Source organism: Carcharhinus amblyrhynchos, chromosome 21 (genome assembly GCF_965287045.1).
Source record: "Carcharhinus amblyrhynchos chromosome 21, sCarAmb.v2.hapA, whole genome shotgun sequence".
NCBI lineage: Eukaryota > Metazoa > Chordata > Chondrichthyes > Carcharhiniformes > Carcharhinidae > Carcharhinus > Carcharhinus amblyrhynchos.
In genome coordinates, this window is record NC_137344.1 from 9,162,695 (window position 1) to 9,187,915 (window position 25,221).

At 47.9% G+C, this 25,221-nt stretch overlaps 2 protein-coding genes across 2 annotated transcripts in view; one reads left to right on the forward strand and one right to left on the reverse strand.

The window, feature by feature from the left end:
• The first annotated feature begins 956 nt into the window (after positions 1 to 956).
• Positions 957 to 4,898, forward strand: npb (neuropeptide B). The gene is made up of 2 exons (XM_080209179.1): positions 957 to 1,288; positions 4,489 to 4,898. The coding sequence occupies exons 1-2, from the start codon at positions 1,025 to 1,027 to the stop codon at positions 4,615 to 4,617; spliced, it is 393 nt and encodes a 130-aa protein (XP_080065305.1). The 5' UTR covers positions 957 to 1,024; the 3' UTR covers positions 4,618 to 4,898.
• A 5,752-nt stretch (positions 4,899 to 10,650) lies between these two features.
• The window catches only part of gnav1 (guanine nucleotide binding protein (G protein) alpha v1), a 125,788-nt gene continuing 111,217 nt past the window's right edge, over positions 10,651 to 25,221 (reverse strand). The window contains exons 7-9 of the mRNA XM_080209455.1: positions 25,136 to 25,207; positions 21,720 to 21,807; positions 10,651 to 11,813 (exon numbers count right to left, since the gene is read on the reverse strand). Coding sequence (XP_080065581.1) covers positions 11,623 to 11,813; positions 21,720 to 21,807; positions 25,136 to 25,207 — 351 coding nt within the window. The 3' untranslated portion in view covers positions 10,651 to 11,622. The remainder of the gene's footprint in view (positions 11,814 to 21,719; positions 21,808 to 25,135; positions 25,208 to 25,221) is intronic.

Here is a 25,221-nt window from a genome sequence, read left to right on the forward strand (position 1 = left end):
ACTATCGATGATTCAAATATCTCAGGTAGGGGATCCGCAATTTCCTCCCTAGCCTCCCACAATGTCCCGGGATACATTTCATCAGGCCCTGGGGATTTATCTATCTTGATGCGCTTTAAGACTTCCAGCACCTCTGTAATATGTACACCCCTCAAGACATCAATATTAATTCCCCAAGTTCCCTAACATCCATGCTTTTTTCGACATGGTAAGCAGACTGACAACACCAGGTTTAAATCCAACCGATTTATTTGATCGTAAACTCACAAGCTTTCGAGGTTTCTCTCTTTGTCAGGTGGATGGAGAGTTCTGGACTTAAACCTGGTGTTGTCAGACTTCTTACTGTGTTTACCCCAATCCAACGCCGGCATCTCTACATCATTTCTCAACGTGACCAATGCACCTAACCAGCACGTCTTTTGGACGGTGGGAGGAAACTGGAGCACCCGGAGGAAACCCGCGGAGTCACGGGGAGAACGTGCAGACTCCGGACAGACAGTGACCCACGGCGGGAATCGAACCTGGATCCCTGGCGCTGTGAGGCAGCAGCGCTGAGGCACTGTGCCACCATGGACTGTAAGCATGAGATTCACCCCCACTTAGAGGGTGGGCACTAAATACTGGGGTAGCCAGTGACTCCCACAATCCATGAATGAATTTTACAAATGATTTCTCAGACAGGAAACCCCCCCCCCCACCCCCCCATGGCCCTGGGAGGCGGGGGGGGGGGGGAGACACTTCTGGCTGGTTCCAGATGAGATTCCAATGGCTTTGAGGTGAAGGGGCTGGGATTAATCCCGGTTATACAGACAGTAAGGTGCGTGCGTGTGACGGAAATGCACTCCGTCAATGACAGGCAGAACAGGGCTATTTAAGAGCGGCTCAGATGGAAAGTTTCAGTTCTGAGGCTCCCTCAGTGAAAGGTGCAGACTGTCAGATAGACAGACAGGCACAGACAGACTGTCAGACAGACAGACAGGCACAGACAGACTGTCAGACAGACAGTGAAACTTAGAGCTACAGGATGCCAGCGCTGGAAGTGCCCCTCAAACTGGCCGTGCTGTGTGTGCTCCTGTCCAGCCTGCTGCCCAGCCCGGCCGAGGCTTGGTACAAGCAGGCTGCCGGCCCCAGTTACTACTCCGTGGGCAGAGCCTCCGGGCTGCTGTCCGGGATCCGCCGCTCGCCTTATTCCCGCCGGTCAGAGCCCAGCCCCGGGGCAGAATCAGCAGAGAACAGTGTGTACCCGGAGCTGGGAGGACCACCGAGACAAACTCTGATTAAAAACATGGTGAGTACAAGGGGAGAGGACACACAGAGCGAAAGAACACAGAGAGAGAGAGAGAGAGAGACAGGACCTAGAGAGAAAGAGAGAACACAGAGAGGAGGGGAGTCACAGAGGGGGAAAGGAAAAGAGAGAGATAGAGAGAGAACACAGAGAGGGGGAGAGAACAGAGAGAGAGAAAGAGGGAGAGAACACAGAGAGAGGGAAGGAACACAGAGAGAGGGAAGGAACACAGAGAGGGTGGAAGAACACAGAGGGGGAGAGAACACAAAGAGGGGGGGGAGAAACAGGGAGAACAGAGAGTGAGGGAACACAGAGAAAGGGAGAGAGAAAGGGAGAACAAGGGAAAAGAGAGAACACAGAGAAAGGGAGAGAGAGAGAGAACAGAGAGTGAGGGAACACAGAGAGAGGGAGAGAGAAAGGGAGAACAAGGGAAAAGAGAGAACACAGAGAAAGAGAGAACACAGAAAGGGGGAGAGGGAAAGGGAGAAAGAGGGAAAGAAAACACAGGGGGAGAAAAAAACAAAGAGGGGGAGAAGGAAAGAATAAAGGGAAAGAGGGAACACACAAAGAGAACACAGTGAGGGGAGAGGGAAAGGAAGAGAGAACAGAGAGAGGGAGTGAAAACACAGTGAGGAGGAGAGGAAAGGGAGAACAGAGGGAGAGGGAGAATAGAGCAAAAGAGATAAAACAGCGAGAGAGAACACAGAAAGGGGAGAACAGAGAGAGAGGAGAGAAAGGGAGAACAACAGAGGGAAAGGAAAGAACAGAGATGGAGGGAAAGAGAACAGAAATAGAGAGAGAAAAAGAAAATAAGGAAAGAAGGAACAGAGAGGGAGAGGGAGAGAAGGCAGGGGAAACAAAAGGGAAGAGAACAGTGAGAGAGAGAAAAGAACAGAGAGAGAGGGGGAAGAAAACAGAGAGGGAGGAAAAGAGATCAGAGGGGGAGAGAAGAAAGGGAGAACAGACCAAGAGGGAAAGAGAGAACAGAGAGAGAAGGGAAAAATAACAGAGGGAGAGAGGGAAGGAGAGAACAGAGAGACAAAGAGTCACAATAACAGACAGGGGAGGAGAGAAAAATTTAATCAGGAACAGATGGAGGGAGAGTGGGACAGAGAAAGTGGGCAGAGAGAGGGAGGAGCAGACAGAGGGGGACAGAGAGAGTGGAACATAGAGAGTGGGGCGGGGAGAGTGGAGCAGAGAGTGGGGCGGAGAGTGGGATGGAGAGAGTGGGTCAGGGAGGATGGGTCGGGGACAGTAGGATGTAGAGAGTGGGACGGAGAGAGTGGAACAGGGAGAGGGTCGGAGAGAGTGGGGCGGAGAGAGAGGGGGAGAGAACGCAGAGAGGGGGAGAGAACGCAGAGCGGGGAGAGAACGCAGAGAGGGGGAGAGAACAGAGAAGGGGAGCGAGAAAGGGAGGACAGAGGAAAAGAGAGAATGGGGCAGAGAGAGTGGAAAAGGGTGGAAGAACACAGGGGGGAGAGAACACAGAGAGGGGGAGAGAGAAAGGGAGCAGAGAGTGAGGAAACACAGAGAGAAGGAGAGAATAAGGGAGAGTGGGGCAGAGAGAGTAGGACAGAGATAGTGGGACAGAGGGAGTGGGGGAGGGGTGCAGAGGGAGGGGCACAGAGGGAGGGGGCAGAGACAGTGGGACGGAGGGAATGGGGCAGAGAGAGCGAGTGGGGCAGAGAGAGAGAGAGTGGGGCAGAGAGAGAGAGAGTGGGACAGAGAGAGTGGGACAGAGAAATGGGGCAGACAGAGAGAGATTGGGACAGACAGAGAGAGAGTGGGGCAGAGAGAGAGTGGGAGAGGAAAACAATTCACAGACTTGGGGCGGGAGAACACAGAGTGAGAGGGTATGGGGGCAAGAGAGGGACAGAGAGAAAGGGAAGATTTATAGAGATAGACCATAGAAAGGGACAAACTATGGGAGAGATACAATAAGTGGCAAAGAGAAAGGGACCGCACAGGAAGACTTCATAAAGAAATCTAAAATGCTCCTTAAACAAAATCCTCGTTTTTAACCTGCACGAAGATGTTACTTTTAAGAGATGGTTATTTAAGGCTAGCTTTGAAAATTCAATGTAAAATCTCAGAATGTTTGTTGGGTGCGGTGGACTTTAGGACCCGGCGGGAGCTGCTGAGTGGGTTACTGAGAAAGTTCCCTATTGCTGTTTTAAACTGTTTGCAATAATTAAACTTTTAAAAACAGAATACCAGCAAACACACTCCAGATAGTGAGGGAGAGGGGAGGGAGGGACAGAGGATGAGGGAGAGGGTGAGGGAGGGACAGAGGATGAGGGAGAGGGTGAGGGAGGGACAGAGGATGAGGGAGAGGGTGAGGGAGGGTCAGAGGATGAGGGAGAGGGTGAGGGAGGGTCAGAGGATGAGGGAGAGGGTGAGGGAGGGACAGAGGATGAGGGAGAGGGTGAGGGAGGGACAGAGGATGAGGGAGAGGGTGAGGGTGAGGGAGTGGGGAGAAGGAGGGAGGGGAAGGGGGAGAGTGAGGAGGGAGAGAGAGTGAGGGGAAGAGGATGAGCAGGCGAGGAGGAGGGGAAGAGAGGGTGAGAGGCAAGAGGGTGCAGGGGGAGAAAGGGTGAGGAGGAGAGGGTGAGGGGGAGGATGATGGGCTGTGGGCTCTCTCCATCAGCCTCAGTTTTACAGAAAGTCAGGCTGTGAAGTGGGAATATTTGTGAGGAACAGATTTGTGGCCAGACAGCCTCAGCCTCACTCCCCCTCCCTCACACCCCCTCACTCACTCCTCCTCCCTCAGGCTCCCTCCCTCACACCCCCTCCCTCAGGCTCCCTCCCTCACACCCCCTCACTCCCCCTCCCTCAGGCTCCCTCCCTCACACCCCCTCACTCACTCCCCCTCCCTCAGGCTCCCTCCCTCACACCCCCTCACTCACTCCCCCTCCCTCAGGCTCCCTCCCTCACACCCCCTCCCTCCCTCCCTCCCTCTCCCCCTCCCTCCCTCACCCTCCTTCCCGATATGAGGAAATTGCACTGATGCTAACCAGAGCTAAAATCCATACAAACAGATACAGGCTGAAAATGTGCAACGTGCTGGTGTGTGAAGGACAGATTATAAAACAAAAACCGTCCATGATTGTCAATGTTCGCTTTACACTGAGTTCCTGTATTGTCTTGTTTCATTCTAGAGTGTGAAGGTGAATAAACTGTTGTGTGTGTGGCTCTTTCCACAGGCTGTCTGTGTGAAGGATATCTCTCCCAATCTGCAGAGCTGTGAACTGCTTCAAGATGGACTAAACACCTTCCAGTGCAAGGCCGATGTATACCTGTCGCTGGATTCACAGGACTGTGTGAACGCTTGATCTCCCCGTCCCCTAACAAAAAATAACAACAAACCCTACAGACGGTCGCTGACACTGAATGTCTTATTATTTCTACCCATTTTGAACAATTTAGAATTGAACCCGAACTCTCTGTAACTCCAATATGTGTTAAAATATGTTAAACCTCACTAATTATTTTGCTGCAGGGCGGTTCCTCGGAATGTGACATTTGTTAATGATTGATTGCCGATATAATATAAAAATGCATCTCAATATGTATGGAAACTCATTCAATAAAGGAGCTGTGCATTGGTACGATTCTTGTGTGTCTGTGACAGAATGAATTCATTATGTTTCAGCCTTAAAACGTGAAAGAGCGTCTAATCGAGCGTCAAAATATCTACTTCGCTGGCCTTCTAATACCCAGCAATAACTCCCAGGAAAACAGTTCAGAGAAAATTAAACTCAAGGGAAGAGGAATAAAAGCAGCTTTCCAATATTCAGTAACGATAAATCGTGCAAAAAGCAATTGATATTCAGAAAAAAATAGATGCAAAACACTGTTCGAGTTTGGAAGGGTCATCTGCACTCAAACCGCTGGCTCCATTCTCTCTCAATACAAAGTCTCACAGCACTAGGTTAAAGTCCAACAGGTTTATTTGTAGCAAACGCCACTAGCTTTTGGAACTGGTTGTTCCTTAGTCAGGTGAGTGGAAGTTCTGTTCACAAACAGGGCATATAAAGATACAAACTCAATTCACATGAATAATGATTGGAATGCGAGTCTTTACAGCTAATCAAATCTTAAAGGTACAGACAATGTGAGTGGAGTGAGCATTAAGCACAGGTTAAAGAGATGTGTATTATTTCCAGACAGGAAAGTTAGTGAGATTTTGCAAGTCCAGGCAAGTTGTGGGGGTTACAGATAGGGTGACATGAACCGGTTGAGGCCATCCTCATGTGTGTGGAACTTGGCTGTCAGTCTCTGCTCAGTGATTCTGCATTGTCATGTGTTGAGAAGGCCACCTTAGCGAACGCTTACCCAAAGATCAGAGGCTGAATGCCCGTGACCTCTGAAGTGTTCGCCAACTGGAAGAGAACAGTCTTGCCTGGTGATTGTCAAGCGGTGTTCGTTCATCCATCGTCGTAGCGTCTGCATGGTCTCCCCAATGTACCATGCCTTGGGACATCCTTTCCTGCAGCCTATCAGGTAGACAACATTGGCCGAGTTACAAGAGTATGTATCACGTACCTGGTGGATGGTGTTCTCATGTGAGATGATGGCATGATAACCCAGTCCAACACTGGCATTTCTACATCCATTCTCTCTCCAGACACTGTCTGACCTACTGAGACTTCCCAGTATTTTCTGTTTTTGTTTCAGAAAGTATAACCCTGCAGTAAATGTTTTAGAAAGGTGACTATACAAAAAAAAGTTACTTTCTTCCTGTGTGTACGTGCTTGAGAATGAGTGCATCTGCAGGTGAGTGTGCATATCAGCATGAGTGTACATCTGTGTGGATATGTATACACGTGTAAATGTGTGATAGAGTGCAACAGAAACAATGGGTGCTTGTGTTTAAATGTGTGTGTGTGTGTAAATGTGTGATAGAGTGCGACAGAGAGAGTGGGACAGCAACAATGGGTGCTTGTGGATAAATGTGTGTGCATGTGTGATAGATTGGGACAGAGAGAGTGGGACAGAGAGTGTGTGCATGTGCGTCATTGTGCATGCATTCTTCTTTGCATTAACAGGGGTTAGCACTGCTGCCCCACAGTGCCGGGGACCCAGATTAGATTCCCGGCTTGGGTCACTGTCTGTGTGGAGCCTGCACACACTCTCCATGTCAGCCTGGGTTTCCTTCGGGCGCTCTAGTTTCCTCCCACAGTTCGAAAGACGTGCTGGTTAGGTGCACTGATCATGGTAAATTCGCCCACAGTGTACCCGAACAGTTGCTGGCGTGTAGCAACTAGGGGATTCTCGCAGTAACTTCATTGCAGTGTTAATGTTTAAGCCTACTTGTGGCACTAGTAAATAAATATAATCAAATAGCCTAATCAATGTACTGTGGGACCCACTAAAATATAGTTGCTTAAAAGAATGCTGCTTCAGAGTTAACAGAACCTGAAAAGAAACTTAAAACATTAAAACACAATGTGATTAAGAGGGTTGTGAAGTCACTGTGCCCAGTGAGTACGGAAGGTCTCGATGGTGTTGGCAGACAGCCACATTATCCCTTTCCAGAATCACCCAGCAGTGAACTTGGCCATGGTAAAGGACCAGGCAGTTAGGATGGTGAATGCACCCACCCACCCCCACGCACTCGATCCCTGACTGCCCGCTGCCTGAACCTATTAATGCCCAGCTTGGCTACACCCAGGAGCAAGCCCACCAGGAGGTCCTCTCCTTCCTCTGCTCTCGCACCGGCTGCTGTGTGTGTGTGTGTGTGTGTGTCTGCGCACATTTGTCAAGTTTGGGGTGTGAATAATTAAAGACACCAAACATTGTATTGAATGAGTCACATCCATTCCAAGCTGTCAGCTATCACCCTCCCTAGCCCAGGCAATTAAAAAAAATCACGCAGAGAATTTTGGGTCTCACAATCAAACATTACAGACAAATCCATTTCGCTGCCACTGTCTGAGTCAACTTTACAAACGGTGATGTAATGGGGGCGACACGGTGGCACTGCTGCCTCACAGCGTCAGGGACCTGGGTTCGATTCCCGGCTCGGGTCACTGCCTGTGTGGAGTCCGCACATTCTCCCCGTGTCTGTGTGGGTTTCCTCCAGGTACATTCCAAAGATGTAAGGGTTAAGTTGATTTTCCCGTGGTAAATTGACCCAAGTGTCGGGGAATTAGCAGGGCAAGTATGAAGGTTACAGGAATAGGGTCCAAGTGGGACGGCGGTCAGTGCAGACTCGATGGGCTGAATGGCCTCCTCCTGCACTGTAGGCTTTCTGCAAACTTCTATAAGACAGAAAGCAACAGTATGGCTTCATGGAAGGAAATCATCTCTAATTTATGAGAGTTTTTCAAGAAATCTCAACCAGAGTGTAGAGAGGGGAACAACTGGTTTTCAGAAGGCCTTTGACAAAGTACCTCACAAAAGGTTAAGTAATAAAATAAGAGCTGATATTGTTGGAGTGGCACATTGGCACGGATAGAGAATCAGCTAACAGGCAGAAGCCAGCGAGTGGGGATAAGGGATTCACTTTCAGTTGGCGAGCTGTTAACCAGTGGGGTTCCACAGGGACCAGTGCTGGGACCACAACTGTTTACATTAGATTTTAATGACTTGGAGGAAGGAAGTGAATGTACTGTAGCCCACTCTGCAGGTGACACAAAAATAGGTGAAATGGCACCTTGTGAGAGGGATACAAGCAGTTTACAGGCAGATATTGAAGTTAAGTAAGTGGGAAAAAATTGGCAAATACAGAATAACATGGGAAAATGTGAAGTTGTTCAATTTGGGAGGAAGATCAAAAGAATAAAGTATTATTTAAATGGATAAAAACTGCAGAAAGCTGCAACACAAAGAGACTTTGGGGAACTTGTGCACGAAACACAGAAAGCTAGCGAATAGGTGCAGCAGGTAATCAGAAAGGCTAATGGAATGTTGGCCCTTATTTCAAGGGGTTTGGAGTATAAGAGATGGGAAGTCTTGCTGCAAATGTACAAGGTACAGACGAGACCACATCTGGAGGACTGAGAGCAGTTTGAATCCCCTTATTTAAGGGAAAATGTTATTTCATTGGAGGCAGTTCAGAGAAGGATCAGTAGGTCGATCCCTGGTAAGAAAGGATTGTCTTATGAGGAAAGGTTAAACAAGTTGGGACTCAACTCATTGGAACTTGGAAGAATGAGAGGTGATCTCATTGAAGCATATTGGATGCTAAGGGGCTTGACAGAGTAAATGCTGAAAGGATGTTCCCCCTTCTGGGGGAGTCCAGGATCAGAGGGAATAGTCTCAGAATAAAGGGGTGCCAATTTAAGACTGAGATGAAGAGGAATTTTTCTCTCAGATGGTTGCGAGTCTTTGGAACTCCTTGCCACAGTGAGCTGTGGGGGCAAAGTCCTTGTATTATATATATACAATACACAGACGCTGAGATAGATTTTTGATCAGTAAGTGAATCAAGGGTTACGGGGAAAGGACAGGAAAGTGGACGTGAGGAATGCTGGATCACCCCACTGAACGGCAGAGCAGGCTAGAGGGGCTGAATGGCCTCCTCCTGCTCCTATCTCTTACATTCTTAAATCTGAGTTGCCTGAATTGTGTCAATTTAACAAGAGCCAACACAGCGTAGCATCTTAAACATTTCAACACTATAATAATTAGTTTTTTTTATTCTCACAGGGGATGTGGGCATTGCTGTCAAAACCAGCATTTGTTGCTGATCCCTAATTGCCCTTGAACCAAATATTTCAGGGAATAATTAAGGGTCACTGACATTGCTCTGGGTCTGGAGCTACATGTAGGCCAGACCAGGTAAGGTGGCAGATTTCCTTCCCTAAAGGACTTCAGTGAACCAGATGGGGTTTCCTTACAACAATCAACGATAGCTTCACGATCGCCACCATCCAGCCTAGCTTTCAATTCCAGCTTTTCTTAAATTAATTGAACTTAAATTCAGCTGCCTCAGTGGGATTTGAACCCATGCCCTTAGAACATTGGCCTGGGCCTCTGGATTACTAGTCCAGTGACAATACTATTATGCCACCCGCCTAAACATCTTTAAAAAAAGTGTTCATGGCGTCACCTGCAGTTTTTTTTAAAGTGGGAAGAATTCTGCAACACCTTAGTGAAGGTCAGAGATCAGCAAACTTATCGCCAACCCTCCCAGTCCATAATACTCAGCACTTTACTGTTAAAACAGAGGGTTCTGCAATTCAGAGGATTGCAACATCAATCTAGTTCCAATGCTTCCCTTTCCAACTCTGCTTCTCACTTCTTCCTCAATCTTTCAATACATTCCCTTCATCTTTTTATTTGTTCATTTTCACAATGGAACCATTGACATCTTCCTGCTCCCCCTGCAGCTTTCTTCAACCCTCCCTCAGTCCACACCCCACTGCCCCGGAAAAGCCTACAGCATAACCAGGATCCCACGCACCTCAGACATCCTGTCTTCCGCCTTCTTCCCACAAGAAGCAGACAAAAAAATCTGCGGTAGCATGTCAACCGACTCAAGAACAGCTTCTTCCCTGCTGCCATCAGACTTTTGAATGGACTTACCTTGCATTAAATTGATCTTTCGCTACACCCTAGCTGTGACTGTATCACTACATTCTGCACTCTCTCCTTTCCTTCTCCCTATGTACTCTATGAACAGTATGCTTTGTCTGTATAGCGCATAAGAAATGATACGTTTCACTGAATATAGTACATGTGACAAATCAAAAACATCTCACCCCCCACCCAGCCCATTTTTCTTCTTGGTCTGCTCTTTGTACTCTCAGTTTCTCCTTAATTTGTTACCAAGGCAATTCTACCTCTTCACCATTTGAGAAACTGAGAAGTGATGTCCCATGCTTTTGAACCTCAAAACTATTCAGAAACATCCAAGTCCTCCTTGAATCGTAGAATCCCTCAAAGTGCAGGAGGACGCCACTCGACCCATCGAGTCTGCATCGACAAGAATCCCCATCATCTGCGTCATTTACCCTCCAATCCCCCCGACACTAAGGAGCAATATAGCATGGTCAATCAATCTAACCAGCACATCTTTGGACCGTGGGAGGAAACCAGAGCACGCGGAGGAAACCCATGCAGACATGGGGAGAATGTGCAAACTCTACACAGGCAACAACTCAAGCTGGGAGTCAAACCCGGGTCCCTGATGCTGCGAGGCAGCAGTGCTGACCACTGTACCACTCAACCACCAATGTGGAGGAAACCCAGGCAGACACCAGGAGAATGTGCAAACTCCCGCAGTGACGAGGGCTATTGGGAAATTTAACCTCCATTGGTAAACCCCTCACCTCCTCACTGGAGGCACAGGAGGGTAAACTAGTTTCAGGACAGGTCTTGCCATTCAATAGACTCAATTCATGTTTTAAAGAAGCCAAGCTAAAGCAGAGGGTTTAATTCTTTCCATATTTATAACCTAATTATCTGCGGTGAATGTTCCTTCTGCATGAAGAGGGGGCGGAGACAAGTTTGAAGGATCATTAACTGTACTTTATTCTGAATGTCTACCAGTGCAACACTTGTCATTCAATATTAACAATACAACAGATTGCACTGAGGCAACATCCCCACAGACCTTAAATCAAATTCAAACGTCTGCTTGAAAAACAGGGAATGGGCTTCAGGCAGCAATTAACTGGGACATTAATAGGTGGAGAGTTTGAAAGTTCCGTATCGTGGAGAGATTATTAGTTCAATGAGAGGTCACAGTTCTAGGTGTTCAGGATTGTAACTGTCCATGCTGGTTTGCAATACTGATTGAGGACAATGCACCATGGTGAGGGGTTTGGATCAGATAGATGCAGTGGCAGATTCCGTTTTGCCCCCATACCTTGTCTGAAGAAACTAGACTGGAGACACCCGCCAACCAGCTGCCACCACTGCCCCAATCCTGGGCTCTGGAATCAGGAACCAGAAGCTTGCCCGAGAGGGAAGATGTCCAAGCTGATAGAAACTTGCCCTTCAGCCATCACTTGGCCAAGACTGCGTTAGCGTTATTGAATCCACAGTGCCCTCTTGTATAGTGGGGACGTGGAGATTTAAATATCCTTCATACAACTTACCTTCACCCCCCCCCCAGTGGGTCGGTGTGCGATTAAAATATTGAAATGTTAAGAGTCTCACCATCTTCGCCCTCCTCGTCGATACAAAGGAGGTGGCTGAAGACGGGTATCTCAACATGTTCACTGTGATAAGTCAGTAGTTGTAAGGACGGCTGTTTGGAGGGTCTGAGGTTCTGTGTCTTCTATCCGTGGCTGCACTGAAATCCTGAGCCGCACCAACCACCTTGTGGGTGAACCGTTTCTCCCCAACCCCCACCCCCTCTCCCCCTCACACAACTCTGCCCAGGATTAAAGCAGTGAAACAGCTTGCAGGTTCTCTTTTATAATGGTGTCCATGACCACCTGGAAGACAACTTGGACATTGGAGGTGTCGGTGGCAGTTGTGAAGTGATGGTAGATCAACTTTGATGGGCTCCTGTTGAGCGACAGGAACTGGTTGGCAACGTAGCGGGCGGCAGAGTCCACGTCACAATCAGCACCTGGGTGACAGAGACAGAGAGTCAAACAAGAGGCAACACATTGCATTAACCATTCATTTCTAATCCTGTGCCCTTCCCACTGCAGCCCATTGCCCATTGACCCCAGCACAGCCCATTCACCCACTGCAGCTCATTGACCCCTCTGTGGCCCACTGACCCCACCATAACCCATTGACCCACTGAGGTCCATTGACCTCATGGTGGCCCACTGACCCACTGCAGTCCATTGACCCACTGATCCTCCTGTGGCGCACTGATGTCACAGTGGTTCATTAACCCAACTGTAACCCATTGACTCCATAGCAGCCCACTGACCCACTGACCCCACTGTGACCCACTGACCCCACCACCCCCACATCATGTTCTTGGCTATCTATCTACTCATTGTCAGGATTGGTTGGTTCCTGTACTATTACACAGAGCTGGCTGACAGTGGGGTGATGCCAGCTGAGTGGTACTGCCATGACTTTGCCAGTCTTGGTTGTATTCAGTTGAATCCAGCTACTTTCCAACAGCTGAGGTGAATGGTTTGGATACATTTAAGGGGAAGCTGGAGAACACATAAGGGATGGAGGGATAAAGAATGGACTGAAGAGATGGAAGAGGCTTGTACGGGGCATCAATGCTAGCATGGAACATTTGGAGTGAATGGCCCGTTTATGTGCTATAAATACAGAATGTATGGGAACATCACCTCCTGCAAGTTCTCCTCCAATAACACACCAACCCAAGTTGGAAATAGATCACCATTCCTCCATTGTCGCTGAGTCAAAATCCTGGAGCTCCTTCCCTAACAGCACTGTGGATGTACCTACACTGCATGAACTGCAGCTATTCAGGAAGGCAGCTCAACACCACCTTCTCAAGGACTATTCAGGATCAGCAATAAACACTGGGCCAAGTCAGCAACACCCACTGGCACTAATATCCGAGACTGCAAAATAACATTGATAACACATCCTTCTGTATGAAGGTGCGTCCAAAATAACTCAGCCACATCTCTTGCTGGGCTGAGTGTGCTGTTTGTGGAATCTCCTGCAGTGAGTTCTCCCATTGCAGCTACATTGCCAGCTGAGGCCCTGGGCTTGGATGGTAAGCTTATGGTGGATGGGGAGTTCAGACAGTGACTTAGCCTAAAAAGCTCATCACATCTGCTAACAGTTAGTTCAAGAACAGCAGCTGGAATCAGCTGACTGGATTGGGACATTTGGACAGGAGAGAAAACTCAAATCAGAGGGGTTGCTCTAAGTTGTACAAAGTGGCTGCTCACTGCAAGGCCCAATCAAATCATGCAATCCTCATCTCAAATTACGTCAATTCCCACCAATTCTCCCAATCCCATTTCCTGGAGTTCACCGAAGCTCTCAATCCCATTTCCCCGGGGTGCATCAAATCTCCCAATCCCATCTTCCCGGAGTACATAAAAGCTCCCAATCCCATTTCCCCAGGTACATCGAATCTCCCAATCCCATTTCCCCAGATAGGTCAATGCTCCTAATCCCATCTCCCCAGGTACGTCAATACTCCCAATCCCATTTCCCTGGGTACATCGAATCTCCCAATCCCATTTCCCCAGGTATGTCAAATCTCCCAATCCCATTTCTCCAGGTACATCAATACTCCCAATCCCATTTCCCCAGGTACATCAATACTCCCAATCCCATTTCCCCAGGTATATCATGCTCCAAATCCCATTTCTTCAGGTACATCAATACTCCCAATCCCATTTCCCCAGGTACGTCAAATCTCCCAATCCCATTTCCCCAGGTACATCAATGCTCCCAATCCCATTTCCCCAGGTACATCAAATCTCCCAATCCCATTTCCCCAGGTACGTCAATGCTCCCAATCCCATTTCCCCAGGTACATCAAAGCTCCCAATCCCATTTTCCCAGGTACGTCAATGCTCCCAATCCCATTTCCCCAGGTACGTCAATGCTCCCAATCCCATTTCCCCAGGTACGTCAATGCTCCCAATCCCATTTCCCCAGGTACGTCACTGCTCCCAATCCCATTTCCCCAGGTACGTCAATGCTCCCAATCCCATTTCCCCAGGTACGTCAATGCTCCTAATCCCATCTCCCCAGGTACGTCAATGCTCCCAATCCCATTTCCCCAGGTACGTCAATGCTCCCAATCCCATTTCCCCAGGTACGTCAATGCTCCCAATCCCATTTCCCCAGGTACGTCAATGCTCCCAATCCCATTTCCCCAGGTACGTCAAAGCTCCCAATCCCATTTCCCCAGGTACGTCAATGCTCCTAATCCCATTTCCCCAGGTACATCAATACTCCCAATCCCATTTCCCCAGGTACGTCAAAGCTCCCAATCCCATTTCCCCAGGTACGTCAATGCTCCTAATCCCATTTCCCCAGGTACATCAATACTCCCAATCCCATTTCCCCAGGTACGTCAAAGCTCCCAATCCCATTTCCCCAGGTACGTCAATACTCCCAATCCCATTTCCCTAGGTACGTCAAAGCTCCCAATCCCATTTCCCCAGGTAGATTCTCTCTTGTCCCACAGCTGGAGAAGTTTGAATTTGATGTAGGACTCTGAGCAGTCCTGAGAACCTGCTGGACAATGATACGTGGTCTCCTCCTCCCTTGTGAAGGATAGGAAGGGGAGGCCTCAAGTAGAAGTTAGATCAGGCTGAGATCAGACCCTCAAAACAGAACCAGACTTTCCAAGACTCTCAAGAATTTGGAGCGGGATTCAGCCACTGAGCACTTCTAATCTATTCCTCCATCCAAGGCTGACCTGCTAGCTCATCTCCACCTTCGCAAACTATTTGCAAATCCATCAACTTCCCTACTGCCCAAGAAATCTATTGATGTCCATCTTGAATACACTCAACAAGACATCGTGAAGCTGTGTCAGCAAACAGCTGCCTTTCCATGTACTCAGTGGATGGCACTCTCACATCTAGATCAGAAGGTTGTGGGTTTAAGTCCCACAAGTATCCAGATTGGATACTGGATGCTGCACTGTTGGAGGTGCTGTTCTTTAGTTAGACCAAGGCTGGGCCTGTTCTCTCGGGTGTATATTAAAGATAGCATGCCAGGAAAGCTCTCACTCGTGTCCTGGCCAATATATACTCCTCAAACAGCAGATGATCTGGTCAGGCTGATTAGCCATGTCAAATTGCTCCTTGGTGTCAGGAAGATTAGCAGGGTAAATATGTGGGGTTACGGGGATAGGGCTAGGGTGGGATTGCTGTCAATGCAGGCTCGATGGGCCGAATGGCCTCTTTCTACACTGTAGAATTTATGATTCTATGATTATCACGGTACTGTGTGGGATCTTGTGTCCAACTTAGCTACCATCTTTCTGACATTACGACAGTGACTACCCTTCAAAGAGTACTGTGAAATTCTTTGTGATCCCACATCCCACCTCCGAGGACGTCAAAAAAAAATGCAAGTTTCTAACTTGAACAAATAGCTCTCCACCCACCATGTGTAACGTAACAGTCATTATCTCAAGAAGGATCTGTGAAATTAACTTTAAAGTGAAACAGCTGCCCCCCCATACTGACTGGCCACAAGAGATGCTGCAGTGTGACATTGGCTTTCGATTCACTGAGGTTTCAGGGCAAGGGGATAGGAGGAGGAAAAGTAAACAGTTTTACTGGCCAGTGAGGAACAATTTCATACAATAATCCACTGGAAGTGCTTCCCTTTCCCCCACTGACATTTAATCGTATCTGAACATTCACTGTCCGGTCTTCCTGCTTTTGATCAAACAGTCTTTTGCAAGAAGGAAAGAAACCTCCACCGAGCCTTAACCCTCCCGAGATTGCAATGATCCTCCAGATCCGGCCTCTTAAGGGATCGTAAAAACACGTAAGAACCAGGAGTAGGAGTCGACTGTCTGGCTCCTCGAGCTTTTCAATAAGATCATGGCTGATTTTTTTGTGGACTCAGCTCCACTTAGCCGCCTGCTCACCACAACCCTTAATTCCTTTACTGTTCAAAAATTTATCTGGCCTTGCCTTAAAAACATTCAACAAGATAGCCTCAACTGCTTCACTGGGCAGGGAATTCCACACATTCACAGCCCTTAGGATGAACAAGTTCCTCCTCAACTCAGTCCTAAATCTGCTCCCCCTTATTTTGAAGCCATGGCCCCCAGTTCCAGTTTCAGTGGAAACAACCGCCCTATTTCTATCTTGTCTATTCCCTTCATAATCTTACATGTTTCTACAAAATCTCACTCATTCTGAATTCCAATGAGCATTTTCATTTTCACAGTAACTTCATTGCAGTGTTAACGTAATTGTGACACTAATACATAAGCTTTTTTTGTGCTTGGCTGGGACATTAGTCTTCAGACCCTGGGCCACAAATTCCAACCCAGAGCCAGGCTGAGTCAGCAAGCCAAGGAACACTGCCTAACCCGCAAGATTGTGCCATCTGAGATCACCACTGTGTGGGGAATGGACCCTAACCTCGACTTGGTGACTGAGCTCCACGGATTTTTTTTCATGGGATGGGAGTGTTGCTGGCTGGGCCGGCATTTATTGCCCATCCCTAATTGCCCTTTAGGGGGTAAATTTAAGGGTCAACCAGGGAGGTGCAGATCTGCAGTCACCTATAGGCCAGATCAGGTAATTTTGCATCTGTATCCACCAGCCCATCGGACAGTCATTGTGTGTAAAAACCTTTTCTTCATGTGGCCTGGGGTTCAAACATGTTAAAGCTGTCCTCTCTGATTATTGACCCATCAGCCATTGGAAACAGTCCCTCTTTATTACCTCTAACTGCAACCCTTCAAATCTCCTCCTAGCCTTCTCTGCTCTAAGGAGAACAACCTCAGTTTCTCCACGTAACCCAATCAACTGCTTCCCTCCCCTCTCCACAGCTTTCGTGTGAAGAACATTCTTCTGAGATAAAACCCTTATTGTGGTTCAACTCTCAATCCATCTCTGGAATTCACAATTGGACGCACATATAAAACATCACAGCGGCTGTATGTGTGCTTCTGTGTACTTCCCTCACTTGTGACTAAGTTTGATTATTAATTTTAGCCTGAATGCTTTTGTGTGGCAGGATAGTTTATGAAGTTACTGTGAAATTCCCCTAGTCGCCACTCTTTGGCGTCTGTTCGGGTCAATGCACCCTAACCAGCAGGTCTTTCAGGCTGTGGGAGGAAACCGGAGCACCTGGAGGAAACCCACGCAGACACGGGGAGAATGTGCTGACTCTGCACAGACAGTGACCCAAGTGGAGAATTGAACCCGGGTCCCTGGTGCTGTGAGGCAGCAGTGCTAATCACTGTGCCACCCCTGTAGAAAAAAGTACAGGGCAATAAACATGGATTTGAACGCTGTGAATGCTGACGGGAAGAAGGGTACAGGATGATCAACTCGGAACCCGGAAAGAATAAAAACTGAGAGCTTGGAAGGGGGATAACAAAGCAGATGTGGAAATTTGTACTTGTTCTCATAAGGATGAGGGCGGCTGGTGCATGTGAACGCCATCACCTCTGAGACCCTCACTACCCCAGGTATGGGACATGTATCACCGCTCTTCCATTCAGCGCTGGGTAACAATCCTCGATCTCCTTTAGGTTTCATTTCAAATATTCTAGTATGTTGTAAATATACCCTGTGATCATCGTCAGTGTAGTGAGGAACCTCAGAATGTCACCTTACTGCACTGGAAGAAAATGATCTGTTTTGCATTTTATGCAATGTCAACTTTTGGATTGTTTTGTGGTGAGACTTTTATATGAACAGAATAGAATAGAATAGTATCCCTACAATGCAGAAGGAGACCACTTGGCTCATCGAGTCCGCACCCACACCAATCCCATCCAGGTCCTATCCCTGTAACCCCACATAATCCTCCTGACATTAAGGAGCAATCCCACCCGGACCTGTTCCCCGCAACCCTAAGTATTAACCCCACTAATCCTCCTAATCTACACATCTTGGGACACTAAGGTGCAATTTAACATGTCCAATCCACCTAATCTGCGTATCTTTGGAGGGTGGGAGGAAACCCACGCAGACATGGGGAGAATGTGCAGACTCTGCACAGACAGTGACCCAAGGCCGGAACTGAACCTGGCACTGTGAGGCAGCAGTGCTGTCTTTTCAATAAAATGTATTTTTAGCAAAGGAAGGTGAGGTAAGAGAACGATGAACTCTCCAGCAGCAGGTTGTCTTACATTCTGTCAGAGAGAGAGAAAGGTGAAAATCTTGAACAAGTATGACAGCCAAGAAAAATCTCGAACAGACCTTTAGAGCGAGTGTGAAGAATTAGCAGACAATAGTCTCAAATGTCACAGTAAATCTGGCTACTGCAGTGACTTCAATACACACTATTTCAATTTCAAATCTCTCCGCTAACGTGCCCTCACACTCTGCCCCTCCAGCAACAACCGTTACTTTATTTACCCGTTCTCTCTACTCAATCATCATTGGCCACGTCACTGGCCACCATCACTGTGCCCCTGCTAGCTCTCCTGCTCACTCCCTCTTCAGTGTCCCCACACCTCTCTCAACCCTCATCTTTCTTGTTTGATGCCTGTTCTTTGTCCATCCTCCTGTACTGGTCTGGAAAGTGCCTCCCCTCACACTAGATGGCACAGTGATTAGCACCGCTGCTTCATAGCGCTAGGGATCTGGGTTCGATTCCCAGCTTGGGTCACTGTCTGTGCAGATTCTGCACATTCTCTCCGTGTCTGCGTGGGTTTCCTCCGGGTGCTCCGGTTTCCCCCCATAGTCCAAAGAGGTGCAGGTTAGGTTGATTGGTTATGCTAAGTTGCACCTTAGTGTCCCAGGTTGGAGGGATTAGCTTAAAGTTTATTTCATTAGTGTCACATGTAGGCTTACTGTAGGCTCACAAGTAGAAGTTACTGTGAAAACCCCCTAGTCGCCACACTCCAAGATCTGTTCAGGTACATGGAGGACAAAATTAGCATGGCTAATGCATCTAACCCGCACATCTTTCAGACTGTGGGAGAAAACTGGAGAACCCAGAATTCCTTTGGGTGCTCCGGTTTCCTCCCACAGTCCAAAGATGTGCGGGTCAGGTTGATTAGCTATGTTAAAATTGCCCCTTAGTGTTCTAAGATGTGTAGGTTAGAGGGATTAGCAGGTAAATATGTAGGGATATGGGAGTAAGGCCTGGGTGAGATTGTGGTCGGTGCAGACTTGATGGGCCAAATGGCCTCTTTCTGCACTGTAGGATTTCTATGATTCTATGAACCCAGAGGAAACCCATGCAGACACGGGAAGAATGTGCAGACTCCACATAGACAGTGCCCCAAGCCGGGAATCGGACCTGGGTCCCTGATGCTGTGAGGCAGTGGTGCTAACCAGTGTGCCACCGCGCTCCCGTGGGGTAAATATGTGGGGTTGTAAGGTTAGGGTCTGGGTGGGATGCTCTGTTGGAGAGTCGGTACAGACTCGATGGCCTCCTTTGGCACTGTAATGTCATGAGTGGGTGGCTGTCAGCACAGCAAGTTCTGGACGATGCCATTAGGTTGGCCTTCACCACCTTCTCATGGAATGGGCGATAAATACCAGCCTGCCAGGCACCCAGGGGGCAGTGACAGGGAGAAGAAACAAAAAAGAGAATAGGTTTTCTTATGTAAGGGTGAGAGACATCAAAGCCATTTAAATTCCCCATTTCTCGATGAACTTGGGGTCACACTAAAAATAGGTTGCGGCAGATCAGAACCCACAGAAATCTGACCACATCGCATCTCATCAACGGCAGAAATTAATCAGAATGATATTCATCCCCAGGTCCCAGCTGGCATTTCAGAATGTAAAGATTTAAAGCATTGGAAACTCAGGCTGGGAAGTGAATTGAATTTGCGTGTGGGGCTGGTTTCTATTACTGCAGACTTCCGATTCTTGGCATGAATTCCAATTAGATTCTTCTTTTCCATTCTGACAAACTCCGGCACTCGGCGCGCCCTGAGAGAACAGTTTATTCCTCACCACCTGTGCCACTCTCAGTGTTTACACTGCCCTCTACCAGACCCAGCTGCCTCAGATGTCTGCCCTGGATATCTCCAGAGGAAGGGACTGCCTCGGACCAAGGCTTCACAAGCCCTGTCAAACAAACAGCCCAGCCGTCAAACATTCCAGAATTAAAGAAAAAAACTAAACAGCAGGTCAAATTAGACTGCTCAAGTACTTGGGTAGTTCACACGTAGAGCTTACTGCATCAGAAACAGGCCATTCGGCCCAACACGTTACTGCTGGTGTTTAGGCACCAGACATGGGGACACTGTGTGGAGTTTGCACCTTCGCCCTGTGTCTGTGTGGGTTTCCTCCGGGTGCTCCGGTTTCCTCCCACAATGTGCTGGTCAGGTGGATTGGCCAAGCTCAATTCTCCCTCAGTGTACCCGAACAGGCACCAGAGTGTGGCGACTAGGGGATTTTCACAGTAGCTTCATTGCAGTGTTAATGTAAGTCTGCTTGTGACTAATAAATAAATAAATAAACTTCTCACACAGAGGCACAGCAGTTAGCATTGCTGCCTCTCAACGCCAGGGATTGGCTTCGATACCCGGCTCGGGTCACTGTCTGCGGGGAGTCTGTATGTTCTCCCCATGTCTGCATGGGTTTCCTTCAGTTTCCTCCCACAGCTGGAAAGACGTGCTGGTTAGATGCACTGGCCATGCTAAATTCACCCTAAGTGTACCCAAACAGGTGTCAAAGTGTGACGACCAGGGGATTTTCACAGTAATATCATTAATGTAAGCCCACTTGTGGCACCTAATAAATAAACTTTACACTTTCTAATCTAACAACAACAGCATAATCCTCCTACTCCTTTACCCTTGTATTTATCTAGCTTCCCCTTAAAAGTATCTATGCTAATCACCTCAAAATCACCTTGGCATAATGAATTCCACTTTCTAATCACTAGCTGGGGAATGGTGCTGAATTCCCCTTTGGCTTTATTATCCTGGTTTTCCTTCCTGTCACTTCTCTGAGGGTCCAGTGTAGCGTTCCCTTTTGAAATCGATTTTGACTGTCCTTTTTCATCTTCTCTTTCGCACCTTTGTGGAAAGGTTCTTTCCTGCCACCAATGTAAAGCTAATTCTTCTTAATTCCCCGGAGTCACTTTCTCTTTTAATATGGGGATCACATTCACACTATCCCATTCCTTTACTAAACTTTATAAGTGTTTATAGGTGAGGTGAGGTAAGCATTTTGGTGTTGATTGAAGGATAAGTGTTAGCAAAGGCACCGGGGTTAACTCCCTTGCTCTTCTGCTAATCGTAGAATCCCTACGTGCACACGGAGGCCATTCAGCCCATCAAATCTGCACCCACTACCAGAAAGAGTATCTTACCCGGGCAGGCCCCCCCCACCTCCTCCCATTGTCCTATTCCTGTATCCGTTTATCAAGGCAATCCATCGAACCGACATATCTTGGGACGCTAAGGGGCAATTTAGCATGGCCATTCTGCCTAATTTACACATCTTTGGAGAAAACTGGAGTACCCGGAGGAAACCCCACACAGACAGGGGGAGAAGGTTCAGGCTCTGCAGAGTGACCCAAGCCGGGAATCGAACCCAGGTCGCTGGCACAGTGAGGCAGCAGTGCTAACCACTGTGCCTTACTGCCTCATGCTGTCATGGGATCTTTTATACCCAAGCTGAAGAGGAATTTAGTGCCTTATCCAAATGACTAGACAGTGCAGCACTCCCTCAGTCTGGTACCAAAGTGCGCCTCTGCGTTGGGTTTCAGACTCACAACCCTCGTGGCTCAGAGGCAGGAATGTTACTGACCGAGCCACACCCTACGGTGAAGCAGGGCTTGTCGGGTGAGATCCTGGATGAAGGAGAATTCTGAGAGACCGGCTCCCCAGCCCTGAAGTGCTCAAAACAAGTGCTCACCACTCAGACACACACCAACCCCCGGATCTACGTACCTCGGTACTGTGCAAAATACAATCGGAGGTGTCTCCCCGAGTGCAAAATCTTTTCTTGGAAGAGATCAATTTTGTTCAGAAATAAAATCTGAAGGAAGAGAAAGCGATTTGTTTCAAAGAGTGAACAGACTAACTTGCGCTATTCCAACGATATTAAAGATTAAATTAGCCCGCGTCCTCTTAATTCCACGCTCAATTTGTGCTTGTGGTTTAATTTGTTTGGATTTTATCCTTACCGATTCAATAAGCGAGCGACACAAATAATTAGCACGGGAATTAGCAGAAAGGATGCCTGTTGTTTGAGGTGAGTTTATTCACTGATGATGTAATTAAAAGGCAGAAGGTAGAACGCCTGGAGAGCTCGGTCCAATCACAGAAGCAGCAATGAATAATATCTTATCAAGGAGGATAAATGGAGTCGATTAAATGAATCCATTAAGTGGACAGTAATGGTAAGTAAGATTGCCAAGCTTATCTGAAACGACCATTTGTCATCAGTTACTGGCTGCATTTTAATTACGAATGGCAGGCACAATTAGCAAAGAAGTGGGACCGGATTAATTGGAGGTCACAGGTGGACGGGCTGGAAATAGCTTGCTGATTGAGACGGGGCTGTCAGGAGGGGAGACATTCTCCGGAGAAACATTTACTCAGGCAAACTGGTTCTTTTGGAGAATTAATCAGAGATTTTGTTCCTCCAATTTCTCGCTCAGATATAAAGTTTTCTTCATCCATTTGTTCGCAACTCCTAGACTCTGATCTCGCTCTCTCTCTCTCACAAATCACAACTCTCTCCCTCTCTCCTCCACAAATCACAACCTCCTTCCCTCTCTCCCCCAGAAATAACCATCCCTCTCTCCCTCTCTCCTCCACAAATCACAACCTCTCTCCTTCTCTCCCTTTCACAAATCCCAATCTCTCTCTCTGTCTCTCGCTCCCTCTCTTACAAATCACAACCTCTCTCCCTCTCTCCTTCTCTCTCTCCTCCCCACAAATCACAACCTCTCTCCCTCAGAAATAACCATCCCTCTCTCCGTCTCTCTCCCACAAATCACAACCTCTCTCCCTCTCCCCTAGAAATAACAATCTCTCTCTCTCTCTCCCACAGATCACCTCACCCTAACCCTCTCTCTCCCCACAAATAACAAACTCTCTCTGTCTCTCACAAATCACAACTTCTATCCCTCTCTCTTTCTCTCTCTCCCTCACAAATCACAACTTCTGCACTCCACAATCCTATGAAATAGTAATGTAAAAGAATACAATGCCTCCCTTTTTGCTTCCCCCCAAGCCCTGGCTGCCTCTCCAGAATAAAACAATGCCTGTCCCCTCCGCCCACAGAAACTCCCATCCCCACTCTCCCCCTCGCTGTAAACCCCGCTGGCCACTCTAATTAATTGTCCTCATGCTAAAACCCACTTTCACTTAATTAACTCCTACATCGAACAGTTTCACTAAGTAAAATCAATCAATTAGTGCTATCCTTTCTCTGCCATTTCTTGTGTCAATTAGTGTTTTGTGATCATTTATTAGTTTTCAATGAGAACTTTCTCAAGGTAAAGATTATAAAGGATGTCATCCAGGGTTTAATTCCAGTGATAAAGCTCCCTTCACACAGCACACAGCACCTTAACTTCAGCATAGCTAGGGGATGGGTCAGGGCAGAATTGGCCAAATCCTGGGACCCCCTCCATCAGCAGCCCCTCTCCCAGTAACAGACCCCATTCTTGGTCAACTTAGCTTCCCCCCACTTAACGTCAGTGAGACGATTGGCTTTGCCGGCAGGCTTCACATTACTCTGATGCCTGCCGGAGGCCTGGCTGAGTAGACATTCTCAGAGTAATGTGAAGCCCTGCCGGCAACACCGCCAACATCGTCCTCAAAAGTTAAGTGGGAGTGGGGCAACAATGAAACAGGAGTGGAAGAAAGGCAACTGACGGAAGGGGGAACACGGGCGAGAGAGGGGGCAGGATGGAGGGAGAGAGAGAGGCTGGAGGGAGAAGGAGAGAGGAGCTAGAGGGAGAGAAGCAGGATGGAGAGTGTGAGAGGGCAGGATGGAGGGAGAGGGGCAGGATAGAGGGAAGTAGGGAGGAAGTGGAGATGTATTGAATAAAAACTGGGATAGGCGGCCGGGGGCAGGGTGGGTCCCACCAGTAAGATTGTACAAGGTTGAAGAAGGTGGAACTTTGGAGTTATCATAATGTCTTTTCATACAATCAAATGGAAGTCAGAACATAAGTCATTTTTAAGAATGCAGAAATTGGTGTAAAATTGTTGGGAGTGGGGCAGTCACCCCTGAAATGAGAGAGAAATGGCAGCACTACAACCTCCAGCCAACGTGGAAGATGATGATTGAGGGAGGGAGGAGCTGGAGCACAGGTCAGCGAGGCACACAGGAGAACACAGCATCCCGATAATAGCCAAACTGCAGGCTCAGCTCACTGATGGGAGAACACAGCATCCCGATAATAGCCAAACTGCAGGCTCAGCTCACTGATGGGAGAACGCAGCATCCCGATAATAGCCAAACTGTAAGGTGAGCTCACTGATGGGAACTGCCAAGTGATAGGGAGAAACACTTTCAAATCCCGCAAAGATCACAGCAGACCATCCAGAAGATGGAAAGGCGGGGTTTGTATCGCAAACAAATGGAGTGAACACACACTCTGGAAATAACGGGAGAAGGTGGTGGCCCCCGACCAGCGCAGATCAAGAGTTGACAAAAAGAAGTTCAACCCCAAAGGACAGAAAAAGCACATCAGAAACACAGACTACCCGGAAGGGTAGGGGGCTTTAATTCTTATGTAATTCAGTCGGGGCAGCATGGTCAGTGCAGGCTTGGAGGGCTGAAGGGCCGGTTCCTGTGCTGTAATTTTCTTTGTTCTTTGTACAACTCAAATTCTGAATCAATAATGGTCGTCCAAGTCAACAGAGAGCCATGGTCCACTCCTCCGAGTGAGACGGAGATGAAATCTGCTACAACCATCATGCCTCTTGGATCAGCTGATCAGAGACTTGATGGTGGGCGGGTGGGGGTGGGAGGGGACAATACACTGGATAAAGGCTTTGGTGAGGCGTGTGTACTATATGGGTATCTGGCAGAGCAAGGGTTAACATGGGTCTGGGGGAACATTATCACCTGCCTACAGCGTGCTGTAAAAAACCACTTGACCCGAGACTAGAGGCAGCTGTGGACTAGACAGAGACCTGCGTAGAAGCAAGCTCAGAGTTATACATAGTTATGTATTATCAATAAACCGACAACATTCAACCAAACAAGACTCAGGACTGCTTCACAAAACCTATCGAACAATTAAAACATAACTAATTAACTAGCTTCACCGTCTTCAGCTGCTGCAGAGAGAGTCTGGTTATATATTTCATTCAGATTTTAAACTATTTTTTATGAAACGTACCATGGAGGTATTCCGGAAGAATATGTTATTGCAGATGGAGGAAAAGAGCCTCAAACTCTCCTGTAAGCGATTCTAGGAAGGAAGGA

Bases quoted from the DNA above. Each gene is read 5' to 3' on its own strand.
- npb (XM_080209179.1), top strand. From the start codon at position 1,025: ATGCCAGCGCTGGAAGTGCCCCTCAAACTGGCCGTGCTGTGTGTGCTC. The intron at 1,289-4,488 runs GTGAGTACAAGG...CTCTTTCCACAG, and splicing joins AAACTCTGATTAAAAACATG to GCTGTCTGTGTGAAGGATAT.